At 41.2% G+C, this 25,433-nt stretch overlaps 1 protein-coding gene across 2 annotated transcripts in view; it reads left to right on the top strand.

Annotated features, from left to right (window-relative positions):
* LOC126092071 (rab3 GTPase-activating protein non-catalytic subunit) overlaps positions 1 to 25,433 on the top strand; it is a 217,495-nt gene that overhangs the window by 5,785 nt on the left and 186,277 nt on the right. For both annotated transcript variants that reach the window (XM_049907488.1, XM_049907490.1), the window contains exon 7: positions 4,744 to 4,839. In XM_049907488.1, coding sequence (XP_049763445.1) covers positions 4,744 to 4,839 — 96 coding nt within the window. The remainder of the gene's footprint in view (positions 1 to 4,743; positions 4,840 to 25,433) is intronic.

Here is a 25,433-nt window from a genome sequence, read left to right as displayed (position 1 = left end):
TAGAGTATATCGCTCCTGCTCAGGTGAGTCCTTCGTTATCTGTAGTGACTCCCTGAGTGGTTTACGAGCTATCGACCATCGTTTTCCTCGCTCTCATCTGGTGATGACTATCCAGGAGCCCCTCCATACTCTTGCCTGTTGTGGACGCTCCGTGGTCTTTGTGTGGATCCCAGGTCATGTCGGCATCCTGGATAATGAACGTGTTGACTCGTTGGCCAAACAGGCTATCAGCACACGGGCTCTGGAGATTGGCCTTTCGGAGTGTGATCTCCAGTCAGTTTTGCGGCAGAAGGTCCTTGGCAACGGGGGTGATGGATGACGCACACTGCCTTCACCCAACAAACTTCGGATCGTCAAGGAGTCTACTGGTGTGTGGCACTCCTCCTTGTGGGCCTCTCACAAGGACTCCATTGTCCTCTGCCAGCTACGCATTGGCCACATCTGGCTGACACACGGTTATTTATTGCACCGCGAGGACCCACCTCTCTGTCGCTGTGGTTCAGTGTTGACAGTGGTTCACAAATTGTTGGACTGTCCGTTTGTAAATGTGTTCAGGCAGAGTTTTGCGCTGCCTGATTCGCTCCCTGCATGTTTAACAGATGACGCTGCTGCAGTCGCAGGCTTCGTTATGAGTTTTATTCAAGCAGGGGTCTTTTATCACTCGATCTGAGTGTTTGTCTCTTTTTTTATGTTGAGTCTGGCCTTTGGCCTACAGTTTTGTTTCCATGGTCAGCCAACCAATGTAACACTTGTGTGTTTTTAATTCCTCTTTTTTTGGTCTTTGTCTATGTCATTCTTGTTCTGTGTTGTCCCTTGTCATCTCCGTTGCTTGTTCTAGTTCCTTGTGAGTGTTTCATGATCATGGAAAAAGCGACCGATGGCCTTTGCAGTCTGGTCCCTTCAACCCCCACAAATCAAATAACCAACCATGAAGAAATTCACAGGCCATGGTTTTCCGTAAGTATACTCTTGACCCATCTTGCAAAAACCTTGGCATACCCTAAACAGCCTGTCAAAATTTTGTCAGTGCTGGTCGTGGTGAGATCAGGGATCATCTCACAGAGCTCCTGAACTGTCACACTTCAATCTTTCACCATTGCTTCCTCCACTTCCTCTTTGTCCAAAACCAGTGGCCGTCCAGAGCGTTCATTATGGATGTCTGTATGTCCGTCTTTGAATTTTCTGCACTGTTTGCGCACATGGTGTACACTGATACACATTTCTGCAATACTTCATGCAGTTGGGAGTGAATGTCCACTGGCACAGAAAAAATGAATCACGGAGCGTAACTCACTCTTGGAATGAGATGCGAGTGGGAGCTCCATCTCTAACGGCAGCCAAGCCAAGACTGGGTGCCGTAGTCAGCTCATGGGGTGGGAAATTGGAGAGGGAGAATCAAGCTACATGCCAGTGTTGCCCGATCCCATGTAACGGTGTTTCTCATGAATGCAGGTCCTTGAGAACCTCATTTTATCGACAACCATTGTTTATTCTTTGAGTAACTGGGCAGCCCCCCTCCCTCCCTCTTGTAGTAACACCCTAAGTGGGAAGAATCAAAGAATCATTTCATGATGCAATTTTTCAATCACCCATATGAAAGGGATTGTTTATAATACACTGTTCCAACCTTTCAAGGAAGCTTTCCATAACTATGTAGTCATCCTTGAAGGGATATACATCTATACTCTGCAAAGAACTGTGAATATTTCCTGTTCCACCATGTATTGCCATTCCATTGTTTGAAATTATGATCTGTGTATTTCATCTGGGGAATGTTATTTAAGATGGGGAATGTAATTTAAGATGTTTAAAAACGTTTTTTGCTAAGTGTAGGGAAACCAAAAGTTTTATACATTTGAATTGTAAATTCATTAAGTGAACCTCCAGTGGAAAGCTGAAAGATGATGGAATAAAAAGCAGAAAGAGATGGTTATTAATGAATTAATACTGTACAGAAAAAGTTTAATGTTAAGGTTTCGGACATTCATAGTATTTAACATGGTGTCTGCCACAGTACTGCCAGCGACCAGGGTAACCTCTCACGCAGGATGGCATGTGACCACCGGTAGCCCTCTGCTCCACTCTCATTAAACAGCTATATTTTTGAATGGTGTTTTATGCACATGGGACTAGTTGTGGGCCCTAACAGAAGGTTAATGGACACAGCTATCCTATTCAAGACTAAGTATTTGCGTACAGCAGTTGGCATAAATTGCTTTCCCTTATTCCACCCTTGCATTCATTCTTTTTTCAGGCAGTGAACCAGCTAAAGAAGGTTATAAGACACATAAATTCAGGGACATATGAAATCCATTGCAGGGAAAAATTTGTGTACAGTGTGTATCATGTGAAACTGTTGCCATATATATATATATAAATCTGTTTTACCATATAGAGGACAACTTCCATTTTTACACTGTGTTACAAGTGAAAATTGTACATTTGATGTACAGGTATTCAAATTATGCCATGATGTTCACTAAACTTATAGTATTTTATTGAATTAATATTCAAAAAAAGGGGTTTTAACTGTTTCAAAGTTAGTGTTTCATTATCAGTCGTTGAAGTTCCGGAGATGCTGTGTATAAAATTAGCAATGATATTCAATATGTCCTGCATATGTAACATATTTAGGCTGAAATGGGAGAAGGCTGTGCTGTACCTTGTGAATAATTGTGTTAGTGAGGAGTTAACTGATGTTACAGAAAATTGTTTGACATCAGCATCTCTTGCAACAAACAGCTCCTTAAAAAGAAAGCAGATTAGATGCCTGTACTGAAAAGTTGAAAGGGGGGGCAGGGGGGTGGCAGAGTTTCGGAAAGAGCTATGTGGTGGAATTGCTATTGGAAAGTAGGATATAAAAATATTGCTTTCCTCAGGTACAAAAGATGTGTGTTAAAGGAAATCTGGAACCAGCAGTCATTGAGACATGTAAAAAAAGAAATTAAGTGGTAGACCTTTCACATTATTCTCATCTCCATGAGGGGGGGGGGGGGGGGGAGGAGTTGAACACAAAATCATTCTGTACAAATGACAATACAAATAAAGAACATTGTGATAGGATTTATGAAACGTTTACTTGGGGTGTCCAATTAACAAGAATTACTACAATAATCTATCACAGTCTAATACCCCAGCATTTGAATACAAGCAGTGCCCTTGTCTGACAATTGCTTAAGAGAAATGCAACTGAAATTAGAAAGTGCAAAGGGATGCCAAGGGTGTTATGAAGAGTGTTATGAGAACGTCCAAACCTTTGAACTCTCAGCTGATGCTTCTACATGCTTTATTATCCACAACACACTAACTGATGTGTTTTGTAATATACCAGCCAGATGAGATACTCATTCAGCCCCAGACGCTGTATGAGACAGACATGCCACCTTTTGCCCAGATTCAAGGAAGGGGTGGAGATGTAACTAGGTGGCACCTAAGCCACCAGGACTTGCCTCGCACTCAGAGCCTTTAGTTTATGTCCAGGCAGTAACTGATATGACATAGACCCAATAAACATCATTCACCTGGAGCAGAAACAGATATTTGCAAATATAAAGGCACTTTCTGAAAACAGAAGTGATAATTTGACACATCCACAGGACCAAAACATTTCCAGGCACTGGGAAAACATGGCTTGCCATAAGACAAGAATGCCTTCTGAGAAAGAATTTCTAGTGAATGTGTGTGTGTTTATTTTAGTCTGTGAAAAGAGCATGGTACACAACTGTTATGAACGTTTCTGTTAAATAATTTGATTCTTGAGAAAGAAAACATCAGCTGACCAATCAGATGCATGGACATGCTTACAGAAATACCCACTAAGAGGTAGCTAATCATAATGTAACAATTCATTTTTAGATTTCAGAGTAGCCACATCAGCAATAAACTAGTGAACATCATTACTGCTAATGCCAATGGTCCACTCCAGCCCAGACCACAAGCATAGTTGCGGTCAAGGTCTTCACACACACACACACACACACACACACACACACACACAAAAACCATCGACAAATGCTACCTCCAGATCCCTGACCATACAGCATGAGTTGTCCTGCACTGGCCATATAAAGTCATTGTCTGGTGATGGCATGTACTTGAGCAGCTTTTTCACAGTCCACCTAGCAGTCCAGTTTCTTGTTGAGTAATAGTTACTTTAACACTGGTAATGAGTTAGAAAATTTAGGCAGACAGCTGTGTGATAGATAGTACAGGCTATCAGTTCCTACACATGGGTGAGATGACAGGCAATCTAGGGCACTTGTGCCCCATGGGGCAGCATTGGAACAGCCTGCTCTAATATGACATTTCTAAAGGTGCCCCCTCCATTCCCCAATAAAATGAAAATACTGCCCAGTAACAGGTATTACTACAGGATGGTGTCATAAAAAGTTATTTCATGTGATTTCCAAGACCTGGCAGTCAATCATCCATATTATACCAAGAAGCCTCATGTAGCATTCCCATGTATATAACACATTACCAGCCAAAGATACTCTCTGTTACAGAGACTGGACATTTGGGTATTGGCGGTCAGCAGTATCACTTGTGAAACATTCACGTGTCTTCTTTGGTTGTTTGTGTGTTGAATGATCTATATCTGTTTCCTGTCTTGTTAAATTAATGGCTTTTTATTACAAACAGTTCTCAGCCTCAAGGTTTAACAGTTTTGTTCACTGGTTTTTTTCCTGTCATATGTTTATTCCTTTATTTTGTTGATTATTTATTTATTTATTTATTTTGTAGTTTCAGTGGATGGTGGTCAGGTGCAAAGAAGGCAAATGGTGCTGAGCGCCCAAAGGATAAAGTTGCACTAGAGGCTGTGGAACCAATGGTTTGTAGGTAAGCTTGTTTTGATATATTTTGTTGTTGGAGTGTATATTAACAGGTACTTAAAACTGTCAAATATTTAAGTGTATATTTGGTATCATCATATTTAACCAGAGAAATTTCATCAAACTTTGATTCTGTTTCACAAGAAACTGAAGCTTTTCATTGACAGTATTCCCAGAATATGTGACAGAAACAAATACTCACCAAGCAGGAGTTCAGAAATGTAGATTATGAGAAATTAATTGAGAATACAGAGATCTGTTAGATTAAATTTAGTAACCAGTTCCCAAACTTAAAAATGGAAGGTTATACAGTCATAGATGAAAGGGGAAAATATTTATTTAAGCAAATACAAAAATATGGTGCAAATATGAAGGAGAAAGTAAAGAAAACTTCAAATGGAGTATAGCAGCTATTAAAGAGAAGACAAGAGTTTGAAGCAAATAATAATATGACCAAGATAGAATATTTTAAAGTAAACAAAACTGTTCTGAAATGCCTTTCAGAGAATGTTAAAAGATGGAATGAAAATTTGATAAGAGAAACAACTAAAAGCAATAAAAAATGAAGATTATACAGACGCCTATGTTGAGTAGCCACCATATTTCATTTGTAATTCAAGCATTCCATGATTTCTTTGAATGTTTATGTAGTGCAAGAGATAATTCAGAAATACAGATAGTTAATTATGAAAATGATGACATTCCAGGAAAAAAAGCGATTTGAGGCATGAAAAAAGGGAAGTTGACGATGATTCAAGAGAAATGGATGAAGCCTGAGAATGGTGACAGGCGAAACAAAAAATACAGACCTATTAGTTTTGTTCTCCATAAGGTGAAAGATATTCACTAAAATTATCAGTAGCTGTGTTCTAACTAGGATCACAAGGAAACATGCAGTCATAAATAACTTTAGTTTTATTAGGTCATGAAGTGTTGAGAATATGACAACACAGACAATAATCACATGATTGGAATACAGTTGAAAACTGACCTTCGAGGCCTGAGCGGCTCATATAAAGATGCAATTCCCAGCAGAAACCACAGGTGTTGTGTTGTGCTGTGCACTCACATCAGATCTGATGAGTGCTGTTGGCAATTGTGCTAGCCTAGTGGCCACCTCGGTCATTGTGCAGCACATCATTCGAATGCTGGCGCACACAACGCCTGCCTTAGGGGCCCAACATATGGCCGTGGTAGATCTAGTAACCAGTGGGTTATGACACTCCTCCTCCTCTGTGTGTGAGTGGGGGGGGGGGGGGGGGGGAGAGGAGGGCCAGGTATCGCCATGTCTGATGCTACGACTACCAAGGCGTCTGTGACATCCTTGGCAGGAGCCAAAGGTGCTCTGAGTTCTCAGTCCCCTAGGACCAGTTCATATGGATGAAAGTGAGTGGTGAGGGAACCCCCCCAGTCCTGAGTAATGGGTATACAGGACTGGTGATGGAAAGGAAGCCATTTTGAAGTGGGGGGGGGGGGGCCCACGGCAAAGGGCACCAGCTTTTGGAGACTATGGTGGACTGGCGACGGGAGGCATTGGAGACAGTGGGCTGGCTGCAATCCCTGCCATGGGTCAGGCAGGCACAGAGCAAAGAGAGGAGCTAGTGCTGGCTGCAGGAAAAGTGACTGAGAACAAGAAAATGGTGGTACTCGATGAATTGTGCCCAAGGCTGTGGAAGAGGTCTGGCACCCATCCTGGGATGCAGTTTGTTCTAATGACATGCCATGAGCTGATTTTCGGTGTGAGCCATGAAAATGCGCTGGCTGTAATCCAGTGCAGGTGCCACCCGAAACCCCTGACTCAGATGGGTGTGCTGGGCGTGAGCTTTGATGAAACCAGTGCTGCTGGGGGACGCCTGCTTGGCAGCAAGAAGTTGAATAAGAGTCTGTGGTTGTCAGCCATGCAGGAGCTCAGCTTGGCTCCAATCAGTGTCATTCTGTAAAATCTTAAGAAAAATGTAAGAGCCTCCTCATTGGGAAAATCTGCCATGTACTGGTGCATCTGTGTCTTAAAAGTCTGGGCAGCACATTCCCTGTTCTATTGTATATAAAGGTGGTACCGTGGTGTGGCAAATGCGTTTATGGTTACAAAAATCCTTGAAAGATTGAGCCGTGAACTGAGGACCATTGTCTGAAACCAAAGTGCAAGGCAAGCCTTAAATGGAGATTATGTTTGACAGAGTTTCTACTGTCAGATGACATACGGAAAATGAGAAAAAGTGTTAAGCACCGACAACCAGAAAATCTTTAAAACTGGACCAGCAAACTCTATGTGGACTCCTTTTCCATGGTTTTATAGGAGGCAAACATGGTTGACCCAAGTACTTGTGGCAGGCCGAGACAAACTTTCCACCTCATCATTGATGCCTGGCCAGAACACTCGGCAATGCACCAACAGTTTCACTCAAGAGATGCCCCAGTGACCATGATGCAATAAACGGAGGACCTCTTACCACAGAGCCACCGATATCACGACGCGGGGAGTTAAACTTGTTTGTCTACAAGAGAACAATACCATCCAAGAGGGAGAGGTGATGGTGCAATGCGTAATAATTCCGAAGCAGGTCTGACACGCAACCCATCGGACAGTCAGGCCACCCCCTGTTGTACCATGCACACAACCTGCTGGAGCAGCAGATCCGCTCAGAGCCTCCACATTCACATGTTGTGATGTGGGATGAACATTGATCTAATAATTGTACCAGGACAAGAACAGGGCTCAATGCTGAATATGGTCGATGGCTTTGTCCCAGCAACGACATCAAAGGACTAAACAGAGAAACCAAGGGCTAATATTCTGAATTAAATGAAATTTTGCATCATACAAGAACTCATTAATTTTTTTTTTCAGTTTTGACAGTGGCAAGAGCTTCTTTTTTCCTTCTGAGAATAATGTTGAGCCGTGATGAGTGTTTTCAATGCAAAAGCAGTGGGCTGTTCGGAGCCATAGGAATGGCGAAGGGCCAGAACTGTCCCCACCCTGTACTCAGACACATCTGTGACCAGGACCAGAAGCTTGCTGGGTTGAAATGTGTGAGAGACAGTGCAGAGGGAAGACTGTGTTTGATGTGCACAAATGCACACTCACAGACTGTAGACCAAACAAAGGGAGTATTTTCCCAAAACAACAGATGGAAGAGGTGGCCAATAGTCTCAGCCAAGGGTGATAGTATACCAGTTTTACAAGGATTGCCTGAAGTTCTCGTAGATTATAGGGATGGGGCAAAGCCATAATGGTGGTGACATGTTATCCCATGCTGGGAGATTGCAGACCCAAATAAACAATGGAAGGCTGAAAGGAAATGATACTTTGCATGGTTACATTTGAGGCCTTCGGCCAGCAGAACAGTAAACAGGGAGCACAGGTTACATAGATGATTCTCCATGGTAGCGTATGTCATCACAATATCATCAAGACAGTTAATGCACTTGGGACTCTCTTCTAGAAAATGTTGAAAGATAGCTGGTGCAGTAATGAGCCCAAACATTAGCTGCTGATACTGAGCACAAGCAGCTATTCTGATATTTCATCCGGTGGAATCTGTTGGTAGTTTCGGCCAAATCAGTTTTGGAAAAGAAATTACTCCCAGCCAGCTTTGTTTTGGGGCTAAGTGTCCACAATTGCTTGAACATTAATAGTGACATCAGAGTCACCAAAGGGCTGAAGCTGACTGTACAGTTTGTTTACAGTCACTAAGTTACTAAAGGCATAGCCCACGCACTTGAAGAAATCGCTGGTATTACTCCTTCTGATATTAAGCAGTCTAGCTGTGCAATGACATGGTCATGTGAAGCAACTGGCAGCAGCCACGTAAAAAAAAGTCCAGGCAGAGAGTTTGAGGATGATGTGTGCCATGAAATTTCTTAATCTAATCTTGGGACAAACAGATCCAGAAACTTAGAATGGAAAGACTGCAGTTCATGATAAAGCACTTGATCTGACACCAAATGCATTGCATCTGGCACAGAAAATCCAAGAGTAGCAAAAGCATCCAACCCAAATAAATTTTGGGTACTCGTATTGCTCACCAAGTATGTAACAGAATGGACAATTGGCTTGTAACCTGTGTCAACCGTGATTTGGCAGAGAATAGTAATCTGCTGTTTGTGATAGCTTACCAGTCGACAATCAATATGTGCTATTGGTGGGGACCCAAGCCTGGTGTGTGTCTGTGACTTGAGTAGGGACACGACGGCTCATTTGTTGCCCTGTAGGTGCAATGATTGGTAATCATCAGCACTTCAGTGAAGTTAGTTCATCACCTGCACTTCAATTAAAAGTTTGTTCTTGCCTTCAAACAATGGCGGACACAACGAGATGGCATCAGTATCCATGTTCATTGATTCCCACAAGGACTCATAAAGGGTTAAAGATTAACACATTGCTGCTACCTGATGCTTCTCCCTACATAATGCAACTGGCCCATCACCTGTGCCAGGTTCGCTCGTGCTGTACAAAACAAGAGTGACATGATAAAAGAGGCGTTCACTGTTTCCACTGCTGATGATACGTTTTTGTGCAGTGGCCTGATGAACCTGTTTGTACTGTGGCCACCTCCTTGTCCTCTAGTGCAGTAGGCTCTACACCTCGTGTTTGTATGCTGCCAACAATGGTGACATCACTCTAAGGCCCTACCTGGCAGCCCGCCACGTGGGGAACCTCAAACAGCTGTGCATTATTCAAAACTTCCTCCAACATAGGGTCCTCAAACTGAAGGACATTCTGATGCACTTCCTTACCAGAGGCTGAACAAATGAATGCGTCTTGTTCCAGGGTGTCTGCATATGACTCCTGAGACTTGGCCATGACAGAGTGGCATTTACAGATGAGGGCATGAAGCTTGGTTGCCCAAGCTCAATATGACTGCTGCAACTGTTTGTGATGTTGGTAGAGTTTGACATGCACAGTGACCACACGCATACACTTTTGGTGGTAAGAGGACAGCAGACGACACATATTGTCAAAGGAAAGCAACACTGGTTCCTGCAGAGGAGCTAACTCGCACAGTAGGTGATATATATGAGGGGCTATCCAGGATACATCTACATCTACGTACATACTCTGCAAGCCACTGTACAGTGTATGGTTGGAGGATACCCTCAGCCATTACTAGTTATTTTCTTCCCTGTTCCACTCACAATTAGAGCCAGTGAAAAACGAGTGTCTATATGTCTCCATATGAACCCAAATTTCTCGTAGGTTATCTTTATGGTCTGTACATGCAGTGTATGTTGGTGGCAGTAGCATCATTCGACAAGCAGCCTCAAATGCCAGTTCTCTAAATTTTCTTAATAATGTTTCTCAAAAAGAACGTCACTTTCTCTCCATGGATTCCCATTTGAGTTCCCAAGGCATCTCTGTAACACTTATGTGTTGTTCGAACCTACCAGTAACAAATCTAGCAGCCCATCTCTGAATTGCTTCAATGCCTTCCTTTAATCTGACCTAGTACAGATCCCAGACACTTGAGCAGTGCTCAAGCATAGGTCACACCAGTGTGGTCTCGTTTACAGATAAACGACACGTTCCTAGATAAACCGAAGTCGACCATTCGCTTTTCCTACTAAGGGCCTCTCATGGTCGTTCCATTTCATATCGCTTTGCAACATTACACATAGAAATTTGAACCACATCACTGTGTGAAGCAGGACACTAGTGATGCTGTATCCAAACACTACAGGTTTCTTTTTCCTACTCATCTACGATAACTTACTTTTTTTTTTTTTCATCACATCAACTAGAAATTTTGCTTGTCATCTTGTATCTTCCTACAGTCACTCAACTTTGACACCTTACCATACAGCATAGCACCACCAGCAAACAGCTGCAGACTGTGAACCACTCTGTCCGCCAAATCATTTATGTATATAGAGAGCAACAGTAGTCCTCTCACACTTCCCTGGGGCACTTGTGACAGACCCCTGTCTCTGATGAATGCCACCATTGAGGGCAACATACTGAGTTCTATAAGTTGAGAAGACTTCGAGCCCCTCACGCATTTGTGAATTTATTCCATATGCTTGTATCTTTGTTGACAGCTTGCTATTGAGCACCATGTCAAGTGCTTTCTGGAAAACTGGAAATATGGAATCTGCCTGTCGCCCTTCATCCATAGTTCACAGAAGTGATGCTTTCTAAAACCATGCTGATTCATGGACATAAGCTTCTCGGTCTCAAGAAAATTTGTTATATTCAGACTGAGAATGTGTTCAAGGATTCTGCAGCAGACCGACATTAGGGATACTGGTCTATAATTTTGCAGGTCTGTTCTTGTACCCTTCGTATATACATGAGTCACCTGTGCTTTTGTCCAGTTACTTAGGACTTTGCACTGGGCAAGAGAGTCACGATAAATGCAATCTACAGGGTGGCGCACGAAGTGTGTTACCATTTTGTTTTTGAATATAAACTTTATTGTCAATACAATCTGATAGGAACATGTACTACAATGAAGAGCCGTCCATGGAGATTTGTTCTAACTCAGCACATGCTCATTATGTCCACCATTTTCTTTCCTATCTTCCTTCAAACGAACACTGAAGTTAGTGATTACCCTACAGCACATGTCTTCCGTAATTTCACTGCAAGCTTGAAGAATAAGTCCTTTGAGCTCCATTAAATTCCACAGCTTCTTGCTACAGCCTTGGCCTTCAACACACAGTGGTTCATGCAAGATGGAGCAAGGCCACATACTGTAAACACTGTGTTGGAGTTTTTACATGAGCATTTCGACATGCGGATGTTTTCACTCAGGTTTCCAGGTCGCTTCAATGACGGCTGAAATTGGCCCCCCAATAGTCCAGACCTCAATCCATGTGACTTTTTTCTTTGGGGGTACCTAAAGGAAAAAATTTTCCTGAAATGTCCACGTGATTTAATGGAGCTCAGAAGACTTATTCTTCAAGCTTGCAGTGAAATTACAGAAGACATGTGCCGTAGGATAATCACTAACTTCAGTGTTCGTTTGAAGGAAAATAGGAAAGAAAATGGTGGACATAATGAGCATGTGCTGAGTTAGAACAAATCTCCATGGACGGCTCTTCATTGTAGTACATGTTCCTTTCAGATTGTATTGACAATAAAGTTTATATTCAAAAACAAAATGGTAACACATTTTGCGATCACCCTGTAGGTAGGGGTCAGTGCCATATTGTAGTAGAGTACTCTTTGTAAAGTCATATTGGGCTTCCATAACTTATTTACATTCAAATCTTTCAGTTGTTTCTTTACACAAGGGATGCTTATTACTATGTCGTCCATATGGGAGTCTGCCCCTTGGTCAAAAAGATGGTACATTTATATGGTTCTCCTTCGTGAAAAATTTCTTGAATGCAAAGTTTAAAACTTCAGCTTTCGTTTCGCTATCTTCCAATACCGTACCAGACTGGTCAACAAGGGACTGGGTGGAAGCCTTAGACCCACTTTGAGATTTAACATGGGACCAGTCTTTTGTTGGGTTTTCTATCAGCCCTTTTACTAAGGTGGTTGTTGTATGCTTTGGGCATAGATCTTTTTACAGATCCATAGATCTTTACTAACCTTTGCTTGTCATTGTTTGTGCATTCTCTTTTGAATTGAGAGTGCAACAGCCTCCACTTCCTCAGCATTTTCCACATTTTGTTATTAAACCATGGTGGATCTTTTCCATCCTTAATCCACATACCAGGCACATAACTCTCCAGATCATGATTTACATTCTGTTAAACATTGCTCATAATTCCTCTACATCCATCTCACTGGAACAGAGTATTATCAATTCACTGTCTAAGTGAGATGCTAACAACTGCTTACCTGCTCTTCCTAGCAGGAACATTCTCCTGTCTTCTTCATTGACTTATAAACTTCCATAACCATAGTTACTGTAATGATGACATGTTCGCTAATTCCCATTTCTGTACTGATATTACTGATAAGGTCTACCTCATTTGTATCTACTAGATCTAAGATATTTCCATTGCGTTTGGGCTGCCAAACTAGCTGCTCAAGGCAGTTTTCAGAAAACATGTTCAGAAGCACTTTGTATGACTGTCTGTCTGTACCTCTCTGCAATTAATCCATAGACATCCCAGTCTATACTAGATTAGTTAAATTCACCTCCATGTACTATCACAGGAGCTGGGTATTTATACACTACTAGCCATAGACTTTCTTTGAATGACTCAAGAACAGTCACAGCGGTATTGGGCGGTCAGTAAAAACATCCAACAATTAACCTGGTTTCACCTACATGTTATAAGCAACCAGATAACTTCATTGTCACACTCAACTTTGACCTCCATAGAGAGGCAATATTTTTGTTAACTGCAATGAACATTCCCCTTCCTATGGCATCTAATCTGTCTTTCCAGTGTACATTCTGTGATTCACTAAATATGTGTCAGAGCTTTCCACTTTGGGTTTCATACAGCTCTCGGTCCCAAGTATATTTTGAGTGGAAGAACATATCTGGAGGGCAGTAAATTTGGGAACTTTGTTTTGAATACTTTGACAATTTACTGATAAAGTTTTGACAGTTGAAGTGTCCTTACTCTGAACGCGGTCTGACTTTCCTTGCTGCGTATCGACTGGCGACTGCTTATCAGAGTAACAAACTACCGCCTAGCCTAAAAAACCCTCATATGCACTCCACAAGTACTCTGCTACCCCAGCAGCTACTTCCTTTGTGTAGGGGACCTCTGACCCACCCAATAATGCAGATCTATAAATCTGCAACCAAGACTGTTACACAGCGACAAAGCCTTTGTTTCAGATCCTCTATTCAGCTCCGTACCAAAGGACCCCAAACAACTCTGGGAACAAAGCTGAAAATTGCGGACTCTGCTTGCTTCTCACGCTCGTAGCCGAGCAGCCTTCACCACCTTCCCCAGCAGCCCGATATGAACTGAGGTTGGCCTCAGAACCCATGTGACAGACGTCATTGGTGCCGACATGAGCCATATTTGCAGACAACTGCACCTGTATGCTCAATAGCTACAGGTAGGGCCACCTCAACATTTTGGATGAGCCCCCATGCAGATACACTGAGTGAACATTGGCTTTCTTTTCAACTCTGAACGCTATCTAAGGGGCACAATGCGCCTAATGGTGGAGCTCCTGGTAACTAGTAAACCCCTCACATCATGTGGCTGGTTGGACCCAGCCGAAGCAGTGGTCAGATGTTGACTCAAAGGGTGAATGGGCGAAGCCAGACGCACATTAGCCATCTGTCTCAAGTGACATAAGTGTGTTACTATCATCCACACTACCTACTGTGAGGGTGTATCCATTGCATCAGATACACTAGGAGGTGGTTTGGCAACAGAGCCCATGGATGAAACAAGCAACACTTGAGGTATCCCATGTGATGCTCGGATTCTCTGCCACCACTACACCCCAAGGCAGCAGGCTGAATGTGGCTGACCATAGCCAAAAACCCGTTCAGCTGTTTGTGAATTGCAGGCAGCTCCACCTGCGTCTGCACACAACTTGCACACATTCTACCCATCCTACCAAGCCTAACTGTAGAAGTAAACTGCAAAAGCAAACAGAATCCTAGATGTGCAAATTGCTACCCTTCTTGTCACCATTGGACACTGATGCATTAATTGCTATGTAGCTGACAGTTCAGAATAAATGAGAACTGCTGCGTTACTGACTTACTTTTTGACCATGCAGAATGCCATGAAATTATGATGAAGCCACTTCTTGTAAGCATCCGAGTCTTCTGCAGATTCATCAAAGGGTGGGAACACCATTGGGTGAGCAACCAGCGGCAAGGCCTGGTTCAGTGTAGCCAGCAGCTGTTCCACACAGCTGCTGCACACTGTTGTTGTTGGGTGAGAAACTTCAGTAGACCCTCCGTGGTAGGGGCGAACAGCAGTAAATCCTGATGATGCAGAACACACGAAAATCCTGTCCTTGCTCATTGCCACATGTGTTCTAACTAGGAACACAAGGAAACATAGTCTTAAATAACTTAAGTTTTATTAGGTCATGGGCTGACAGTGAGAATATGAGTACATAGAGAGCAATCACATGACTAGAATCCATTTGACAAATGAGCCGAGGCCCAAGCATGCACACGTAAAGATACCGTTTCCAACAGGTGCCGTTGGTATCACATTGATAACTAAGCCTGCTTTTAGACTTGGATATATCACAATGGACCATATGCAAGTCATAAGCAGAATAGAACAATGTGCATGAGTGAACACTTTGTCAGGGTTCTTTCATTTCAAGTATGCTTCTGACTTAGTTTAAAAAAAACCTTTGCTAACATGCCTATGTTAGTACACTGAATAATCTATTTGTTATTCCTGTAATGTCCATTAGACTTTTCAGGAGAGAAAGATATTTAGTATTGATAGAGGAGTCAGGCCAAAAGATTCCATGCACACAGAACTATGCTCAAAAGTCCTAATTGAAGATTACAGATCTTTAAACTGAGAAAAAGAAGAAAGAATGCATGTTAATGGAACATACCTGGACCATATTCATTTTGCTGATAAGTTTCCCCTGTCTGTCTATGATGTAGGAAAAATGCAACAACAAATGAGAGAATCTAATAAAGAAAGTTTGGCCATACATGCAAAACTAAATTATAATAAACCTAAAATAATCTACAATTAAAACTACAAAAAGAAATTGAAAATAATTAACAGTGTGATTGTAGAACCACTTTATGAGCTTTTGTCTCTAGGGCAGTTGTATGGACAGGGAAAGAAATGAACAGAAAGGCAAAAATGGCCTAGAGTTCTTTCAGTAAACTACCTAAAGCCTTAAAAACTAGGATTACAATGTATATGGAAAAGAAAGTTTATATTAGTTTCAGTTACCAATTTTGACATAGAGAGGCATAAACTTTTAATGTGAAGCTCATTCAAAAACTGTAGGTTGCTCAGTTATTATTGGAGAGATGCATGTTGAAAATTACTAGAAGGGACAGAATAACAAACAAATGGATCACAGAACAGCCTGGTTTGGAATACTAAGCTATCATTGTAGTGAAAATTAAATGCTGGTGGCTGAAACATACAGCCACGTGAGTGTCTGCTTAATGGAACAGTGAAAAAGCTCATTTCTACATTCCAAGAGGTGAAAGATTAGTACATGTCCTAATGGAAGGTGAGTTGTTGATATTGCATGAGAAACATTGGTGTGCATAGCTGAAAACTGTAAAACATGGAAAAGTTGGGAGGGTCTTTTATCCAGCAGTAATTGCCAAATGGTTGACAATGGTGATATACAAAATGGTAATGTGTTAAAACTATGCCAGTTGTATGTAATGTAATAATCTTAGCAAGAAATATTTGCCTTTTAAACATGTGTTAACTTGACATCAGCACTAAAATTGCGCACAGTTAAACAAGGGTGGTCTGTAAAGTTCTAGCCATTACAGTGAAAATTAGAATTTTAGGTTTCAGAAAGCTTTTACTTTTCAACACAGTCTCCTACAACGTTAATATACTTCATCTGGCTGTATTACAGTCACATTTCACAGTGCAGACCCCTCAATTTTACCATTGCTAAGACATTATTTGCGGGTAGATGCATGTTACAGTGAAAGATAATATTTTTTCTGCAAATCATGTCTCTTTTTAACAGAAATCCTGTGGAGCTTAAAACACTTGCTCTGACCTTTTCCACTGCTTACATTCTTTGCCTTCTGTGGAGCTAAAGAGCCTGCTTCTGTCCACTGATTTGATTGCTGTTTTGACTCTGGTGTGTAGTTGTGGATCCATGTTTCATCCATTGTCCCAAATCCATGTATTGTTTGAAAACTGGTGTATAAATTTGTTTCTGATCCTCAGTGAGTAGGTGTAAGACATGGGGTTTGATGCTCACATGGACCTTGCTCTAGGACGATTAGAGAGAGCATGGTTATTTGCTGCTCTTATGCCTAACAGGTGACACTAAATGTTTCAGTTTTTGTAAAACCATTTCACTAGACTGAATAACTGAACCAACTATCACATAGGTAACTGACAGGAGGAATCACTGATGTCAGCACTTAGTGAATTTTGCACTCTCAAGCTGGCTACAGCATTCCATGTTGTACCACTAGTGGCAGCCCCATAAAAAGACACTATGTCAGCACTGGTTGCAGCCACACCTCTCAGCAGACACATCAGAAAGTATATTTATTTAGGACAAACCATACACACACAATCAAGTCCTATTCTTCTGTTGTTGCCACAGCTGTTTCATGTAAACTGAAAATTCACTTTCACTTTGCACTGAGGAAATAAAACTTAAAATTATAATTGCAGCTGCATTTCACAAGTTCATTAATATTAAACATTATTGGAGCTCTTTAAAGAGCAGGATTCAGTTTTATTCCATAATGTCAATCTCTAGTGTTACCATCACCATATTGTAACTGCATTGATATATCTTCATGGCTGGTTATTACATACCTTCAGGATGTGAGTTTTTTGGTAACACAAGTAGAAACACTTGAAGCAGAAACAGTAATTCTGTTTTTGTGAGCTACTGTATTTACTCGAATCTAAGCCACACTCGAATCTAAACCGCACCTGAAAAATGAGACTCAGAATCAAGGAAAAAAAAAATTCCCGAATCTAAGCCGCACCTGAAATTTGAGACTCTAAATTCAAGGGGAGAGAAAAGTTTTAGGCCGCATCTCCAAATTGAAACCAAGTTGCTCCATTGTAATATGAGAGACAATTTAGGTCGAATGAATGACGATACAGTTCCAGTAGTTTGGTTCGAGTCGTAACCTTAGCAGTTAAGCTTTACCAGGTATCCATTGCTATGTGTCCGTATTTATACGGGTACCCTTCCTTTTTCACTTGCTTCGTCTGGTTTGAATTGATTGCTTATTTTTCTTCGATCTGATAAGCGCCGTTTTCTTTGTTATAGGTGTTTACGTCACTCTAAGCTGAAAAAGCATTACTGTACTGCATCACGCATTGTTTGTCGCATTCTGCTTGTGCGTGTTTACCGCCTGTCGCCGCTCGCGGCATGGCTTGCTTTTGTGCGCACAACTGCGGCTTACAATTTAAAAAAAAAAAAAAAAAAAAAAAAAAGAGGAATCGTCTGACTAGCGAAACAATGGCAAGAGACTGCTATTTGTTGTTACTTACACTGCTGCTTTCTTTGATAATGATCAACAAGAACCAAATAAAACACTGCGTATGATAGATGATGTTCTGAACGAGAGTTTAGCGAAAATTTTTCTCTGTTTGAAAATCTTTGCAGGCGCCTTTTTAATACATTACATTATGAACAGAAATTAGAGTCATATTAGATTTAAAAATCTAGTCAATTGCTGTGCTTCATTTATGACAGTATCACTATTAGGCATAAGAATAATACGAATATAAACATGACATGATATGTATATTCTTCCGCGTTGGCTGTTGTCTTACTCTAGTTTCGTAGTTTATTAGGCTGACACGATTTAAATGAGATAGCAGCAAACACAAAACAATACATGGCAAAATGTTTATATTTGTATTATTCTTATGGTGAAGAGAATACTGCATGTGATTCACAATTCACAGAAGTTCCTATTTATTTATTTTATTTCAGAACGTAGAGTTGGCCATATTGACAAACATCCCAAACAGTCTTGCCAATCGGATTTTCGTAGTACATTGAAATGCTGCTACATTTGAAGATGAACAATACGGAATTTGTATTTATTTCGTTGGATAATGTATGAAAATGCAGTGGTCGAAACTCGGGGTGGAAAACAAAAACTCGTCTTCCACCTTTTTCGTAAATTTATTTACTGACACAGAGGATTTGGTGCCAGTATTTATCTTTGTGCCTACAAAGCATGCCTCTGTAGCGCTACATATATTCGACGGCAGAAGTTAGTTGTGGCGGCACCCACCAACATTTTTCAGAACTTCCGCATGCTTTGCACTCGATTCTAAGCCGCAGGCAGTTTTTTGGATTACAAAAACCGGAAAAAAAGTGCGGCTTAGATTCGAGTAAATACGGTATATGTTTCCCTTTCGTGCCTGAAGAAGAAACCTCTATTTCATGCAGCTAGGATTACTGTTTCACTTTAAGCATTTCTGTCAGCAGCGCAAGTAATTTCATCTCTTGAAGGTGTATACTGGTCAGGCATTCTGCCTCCTTGGAGTGATGCTATTTAATATTTTGTGCATGCTGTATATCATACTACCATATTTTACGGGCTATAAGACACTACGGCCTGTAAGATGCACCTTAATTTTTAGCAATTTTTTAAGAAATAACATTTTTTTTCCATTTTTATTATTAGATTGCAAAGCCAGACTAACAAAATTCTTAGTTTATAAAACCAAACTGACCTTTAAAATCCCTGAAAATTGTCAGCTGAACTTTCTTCTTCTTCTTCTTCTTCTTCTTCTGCCTCTGCCTCTTTGTCATCATCGTTGTCCTCTTTGTGTCTAGGATGGTCTTCACTGTCATCAAGAGCATTACTTATGCTGCACTTTTTGAAAGATTTAACAATGATGTCTTCTCTCACTGTTGACCAAGACTGTTTTATCCACTGACAATCTTGTTTGGTTGAAGGTAATTTTAAAGCTCCCTTCAGTGTGAGTTCATGTTGGGTTTCATCCATCATCCATTTGTTCCATTCCTTTCCCATATGATGATTTATTTATTGTGACATCAAGAGGTTGCAGTTGTGAGGTAAGTCCTCCCGGAATAACAGCAAGCTCTGTATGCCCATGTCTCAATTTCTCTTTCATAGAAAAGTTCAAACGTCTGCTAAACTGATCTAGTTCAAAAACAGAACTCTTCTTCAATAAAGCAGCTTTTCTTCTCTCCCACACTCCTGTGAATCAATTATTCCATACCAGCCTCATCCATCCAGCCCTTGCCATGTATGTGAACAACACCTGATGTATTTCAGAAGGTTTTGGCATTGCTTTGTACTCGAAAATGATCATTGGATTAAGCGTAGTAGCAACATGAAAGGACAACAGTCTACTGCATTTTTTCATGTCCACTTGTCTTTGTGCTTACAGTTTTAGCACCTTTCATGGCAACAGTTCTGTTACTCGGTGCATCAAATGTGAGAGGAGTTTTCTTCCATATTCACTATTTGGCTTAGTTCCACACTGGTTTTCTTTCGATGTTGAATAATAAATCTATGAAAAGATAATATTTCCTCTTCATACTCTTATGGCATTTTCTGAAATATTCCGGTTTTGGTTAACAAGCTAATTTGTGACTCTTCGTAAACCTGTAGCACCAACCAACTCCACCATTAAATTAGTCTGTTAAGTTCAACTGTAGTGCTAGCACCCAAGCATGTATTTGAATCTTTTTTTGTATTAATTCCGATATCATTTTGTCACTATACTTGAATCCATTTCAATACAGCTCCTAGTCTTGGCCATTTTGCATTCAGTCTTCTCTTTGCACATTCAGTCTTCCACATTTTTTTCAGTTTTTCTTTACTAGGCCTCCAATAACATTTTTTTTTTTCCGTTGGTGCGGGGGCTGAAATGCCGCGCAGCTGCTCTGTGTCCATGTTCTTCACATATGCTATTACTTTTAATTTATAGCCTGCATTATACACTCCTGGAAATGGAAAAAAGAACACATTGACACCGGTCTGTCAGACCCACCATACTTGCTCCGGACACTGCGAGAGGGCTGTACAAGCAATGATCACATGCACGGCACAGCGGACACACCAGGAACCGCGGTGTTGGCCGTCGAATGGCGCTAGCTGCGCAGCATTTGTGCACCGCCGCCGTTAGTGTTAGCCAGTTTGCCGTGGCATACGGAGCTCCATCGCAGTCTTTAACACTGGTAGCATGCCGCGACAGCGTGGACGTGAACCGTATGTGCAGTTGACGGACTTTGACCGAGGGCGTATAGTGGGCATGCGGGAGGCCGGGTGGACGTACCGCCGAATTGCTCAACACGTGGGGCGTGAGGTCTCCACAGTACATCGATGTTGTCGCCAGTGGTCGGCGGAAGGTGCACGTGCCCGTCGACCTGGGACCGGACCGCAGCGACGCACGGATGCACGCCAAGACCGTAGGATCCTACGCAGTGCCGTAGGGGACCGCACCGCCACTTCCCAGCAAATTAGGGACACTGTTGCTTCTGGGGTATCGGCGAGGACCATTCGCAACCGTCTCCATGAAGCTGGGCTACGGTCCCGCACACCGTTAGGCCGTCTTCCGCTCACGCCCCAACATCGTGCAGCCCGCCTCCAGTGGTGTCGCGACAGGCGTGAATGGAGGGACGAATGGAGATGTGTCGTCTTCAGCGATGAGAGTCGCTTCTGCCTTGGTGCCAATGATGGTCGTATGCGTGTTTGGCGCCGTGCAGATGAGCGCGACAATCAGGACTGTATACGACCGAGGCACACAGGGCCAACACCCGGCATCATGGTGTGGGGAGCGATCTCCTACACTGGCCGTACACCACTGGTGATCGTCGAGGGGACACTGAATAGTGCACGGTACATCCAAACCGTCATCGAACCCATCGTTCTACCATTCCTAGACCGGCAAGGGAACTTGCTGTTCCAACAGGACAATGCACGTCCGCATGTATCCCGTGCCACCCAACGTGCTCTAGAAGGTGTAAGTCAACTACCCTGGCCAGCAAGATCTCCGGATCTGTCCCCCATTGAGCATGTTTGGGACTGGATGAAGCGTCGTCTCACGCGGTCTGCACGTCCAGCACGAACGCTGGTCCAACTGAGGCGCCAGGTGGAAATGGCATGGCAAGCCGTTCCACAGGACTACATCCAGCATCTCTACGATCGTCTCCATGGGAGAATAGCAGCCTGCATTGCTGCGAAAGGTGGATATACACTGTACTAGTGCCGACATTGTGCATGCTCTGTTGCCTGTGTCTATGTGCCTGTGGTTCTGTCAGTGTGATCATGTGATGTATCTGACCCCAGGAATGTGTCAATAAAGTTTCCCCTTCCTGGGACAATGAATTCACGGTGTTCTTATTTCAATTTCCAGGAGTGTATGAATACTTTTTCCTTTACAAAACTAACTACTAACAAAAATATTGTCCTGTTATCGATAACACAAATCACTTTCAATTCTGGTTCACTCTCACTGTAGGCAGCAATGACACATCAAAGGCTAGACAGTGTTCTGGATTTGTGATGGCAGGACAGGAGGGAGACTGTGTTAGTGAGCTTGTGAATCTGCAAAACTCGTGTTCGTCGCATCAGTGCACAGTTGAATCCTTTGTTGCCCGATACAGTTAGTTTTCCTGCAGCATTGAATGTAGGACCATTTTTAAGACTAGTTGGAATTTTAAATCAATCATTGGAAATTTTTACATTAATATTGAGTGTAAGACACACCTGAATTTTGGAGGCAATTTTTCAAAGAAAAAAGTGTCTTGTAGTCCATAAAATACCTGTTTGGACAACTTCTACCATGTTCAGATGTACAATACACTCAATATACAAGAGCCCAATATAATATTGGAGGAATTTTCATCTCTCTTCATTGACTTCAGGTAGCATTACCTTAGATTTTACAAATATTCATTTTGTTTTTTCAGAGCATACTGTAGGTTTGACTAATTTGTCTTGCTTCCTTTTTCATTCCTCTGCTTCCTTAATAACCTTTTCTTGTACTGGGTTAATTAGGCCCTCTGTATACACTTCTACACTGTACAGAAACTGAATGGTTCATGTAAAATATTATTCAGCTAAGTACTTGACAAGGTGTTAGCCCATTACTCTTATGATTGGGATTACTCTTTCCACATCTGAAATTTGATATTCTTTTCACCAATGCTTTACATTGTTTCCCACAGTATGATCTACATAACTAAACCAGTTCTCTCTAAGCTTTAGTGTATTCATGATCCTTTTGGCATGCTATCAGAAAATAGTGTTTGGCACTTTCATGTTGCCTTGCTTGTGTCATTGCATTTAAGCACTTTTCTAGGTCTTGTTTTATTCACTTCCATGCTTCATATATGTTGTTGACTTTCTCCTTTATTTGGTGAGCATATTTACTTTATTGTCTGTATTAAAGTTGACTGCTTAATTCGTCACATGAAACTACAGTTTCCTCCCCTTTCTTCATAAACAGTGTAATCGATTCTGCACCTTGAATGCTTATTGTTCTTTCCTATTTACTATAAATCCTTTGTTGTCTTCTTTCTTCTGTATTTTCTTTTACCATTAACTTTTTCCAGGAAACATTATTTTAGCTCATTGCTCTGCAAAGAAGGGTAATCCCAGAATAAAGCTTTTAGTTAACCCTTGCACTAACATGCCTTGCTCATGTTCACGGTCTTGTAGTTCGTAGTTTAAAAGTGTCTCTTTGTTAATGGGCTTGCTCTTAAACCCAATTGTTCTTATAATACAAATGCTCTACTCAGGAAAGACTGGAATCTTCACCATTTTGCATCACTGCATGTACAGTTTTGCTGAATTTATGCCCACCTATCTTCTGCTAACAGCTGATGCATAAAAATTAATGCCATATATATCTGTCTTGATTATAGTCGTAATCAGGTAGTTGATTATAAAGCATGATGTAGATGTAGGTCATCTCTTTTGAAACTATGTCCTCTTCTCGCAGTTAATGATTTCTGAAGTTGTTATTGGTTTTGACCAATCTTTAAGTGTAGTTATGGATTTATTTGATCCAAAACTGTGCCTGGCTTAACTATTCTCATCACAATAGTGCATGCTCATCTTGGTATCATGAACAATTTGGCAGTCTTCTAATCTGATCTCCTCTATATTCACTCCAGAAATTTCATCAGTAGTTTTGTTATGATCGACAGCTATCGTGGCTGCAAGATGAATCAACAACATGCTCATATCAGTTTTGTGAGACCTAAAATTTCTGTAATCATGGCACTATGATTTAAATTCTCTACAACGGTACTCACTGTTGCTTTATTGTTGGCAGTCACCACTTACTGAATTTTTCATCAAAATTTCAATCTATTCATAATCTTTTCAGGGATCATCAAAATATACATTGAGAGTCCATTGGGGGGTGGGGGTCGGGTCTTTTAATTGTACCACACATTCTTGAGAAGTTGGTAGATGTCGATTCAAGTTTTAAATGATTTGCATGTTATTCAGTGTCTTTGTTCTCTTTACACATGCATTTCTTTCTGTACTTGTTGCACACATAAAAAGAAAATTATCATTTTGCCACAATTTGGAGATAAAGCCTCTCAAAATTTGTAAATGCTGCCACATAGTTAATTCAGATGGTTTAAATGACTCCAATAATTGCCAGTGATAATACCTACCTTGGTAACCTTAAGGTCTTTCCTTTTTTTTTACTTCCTCCCATTTTTATCTTTGTTGTCTGTAGGTGCAATTCTTTACAGTTTTGAAACGTTCTGAAGCATCACATAATGTGCTTTAAAGTTCATTGCATTGTGTTTGAAGACCTATCATTTTAGAGGTGTTTGTTTGTGGGCATATATTTTCTTTCAGAAATATCACTGTCTTGTTTTTTAATTTGATTTGAAAATTCTGTGGCAACATTTTGGCAATCTTCTTTCTGCTCTGAAACTCATTTTATACTTTCTGGTGCACATCTTTGAATTATTGTTGGAGCTCATCATTATTTCTTATAATTAACTCTCTAAGCTATGATTTTATCTCTGTGAAGGAATTTTTAGGCTCATGACTGATTCTGCTGATTTCTTCAGTATTCTGACTTATCTTCAGCAAAAGCTGGATTAATGCATTGTTACTGCATTGCATGATTTACTTTAAATAAACATTCGCAATTGACTGTATGTCTGAGCTACAGATACACTAATTACCATAGATAGCTGGTCAGTATTCTTGAATATTTTTGAGATTCTGTATTCCTTACAGTTTTTCATATACTACTACATGACTGCTCGCAATTCACACCCAAGTGCCTGGCAGAGGGTTCTTCAAACTACCTTCATACTATTGCTCTACCATTCCACTCTCTAATAGTGCATGGGAAAAATGAACACTTAAATCTTTCTGTATGAGCTCTGTTTCTTTACTTTATTATGATGATCATTTCTCCTCTTGCATTCAGAGGTGGGAGTTGGTGACTGAAATTTCATGAGAAGACCTCCCCGTAACGAAAAATGCCTTTATTTTAATGACTGCCACCCAAACTCGCATATCACATCCGTGACACTATGTCCCCTATTTCACAATAATACACATTGAGTTGCCCTTCCTTGGGCTTTTTTGATCTCCTCCATCAATGCTATGTGGTAAGGATCCCATGCTACACAATAATACTCTAGTAGAGGACAGACAAGCGAAATGTAAGCAGTCTCTTTAGTAGACCTGTTGCATCTTCTAAGTGTGCTGCCAATAAAACACTCAGTCTTGTTTGCCTTTTCCACATTATCTATGTGATTGTTCCAGTATAAATTGTAAATTGAATTGGTAGCCTTTAGATTTGTGTGAATTATTGTCTAAACGAAATTTAACAGAATTCTTCTAGTACCCATATGAATGACCTCACACTTTTCCTTATGCAGAGGCAACTGCATTTTTCACACCATACAGGGTGGTACCCGTGGTCTAGGGGTAGCGTCTTTGATTCATAATCAAAACGTCTTCGGTCCCGGCTTCAATATCCGCCACTTCCTAAATTTTGATAAATAATCAGCATTGGCGGCCGAAGACTTCC

Source organism: Schistocerca cancellata, chromosome 7, assembly GCF_023864275.1.
Source record: "Schistocerca cancellata isolate TAMUIC-IGC-003103 chromosome 7, iqSchCanc2.1, whole genome shotgun sequence".
NCBI classification, from domain to species: Eukaryota; Metazoa; Arthropoda; class Insecta; order Orthoptera; family Acrididae; genus Schistocerca; species Schistocerca cancellata.
This window is presented reverse-complemented; position numbering and strand designations above follow the sequence as displayed.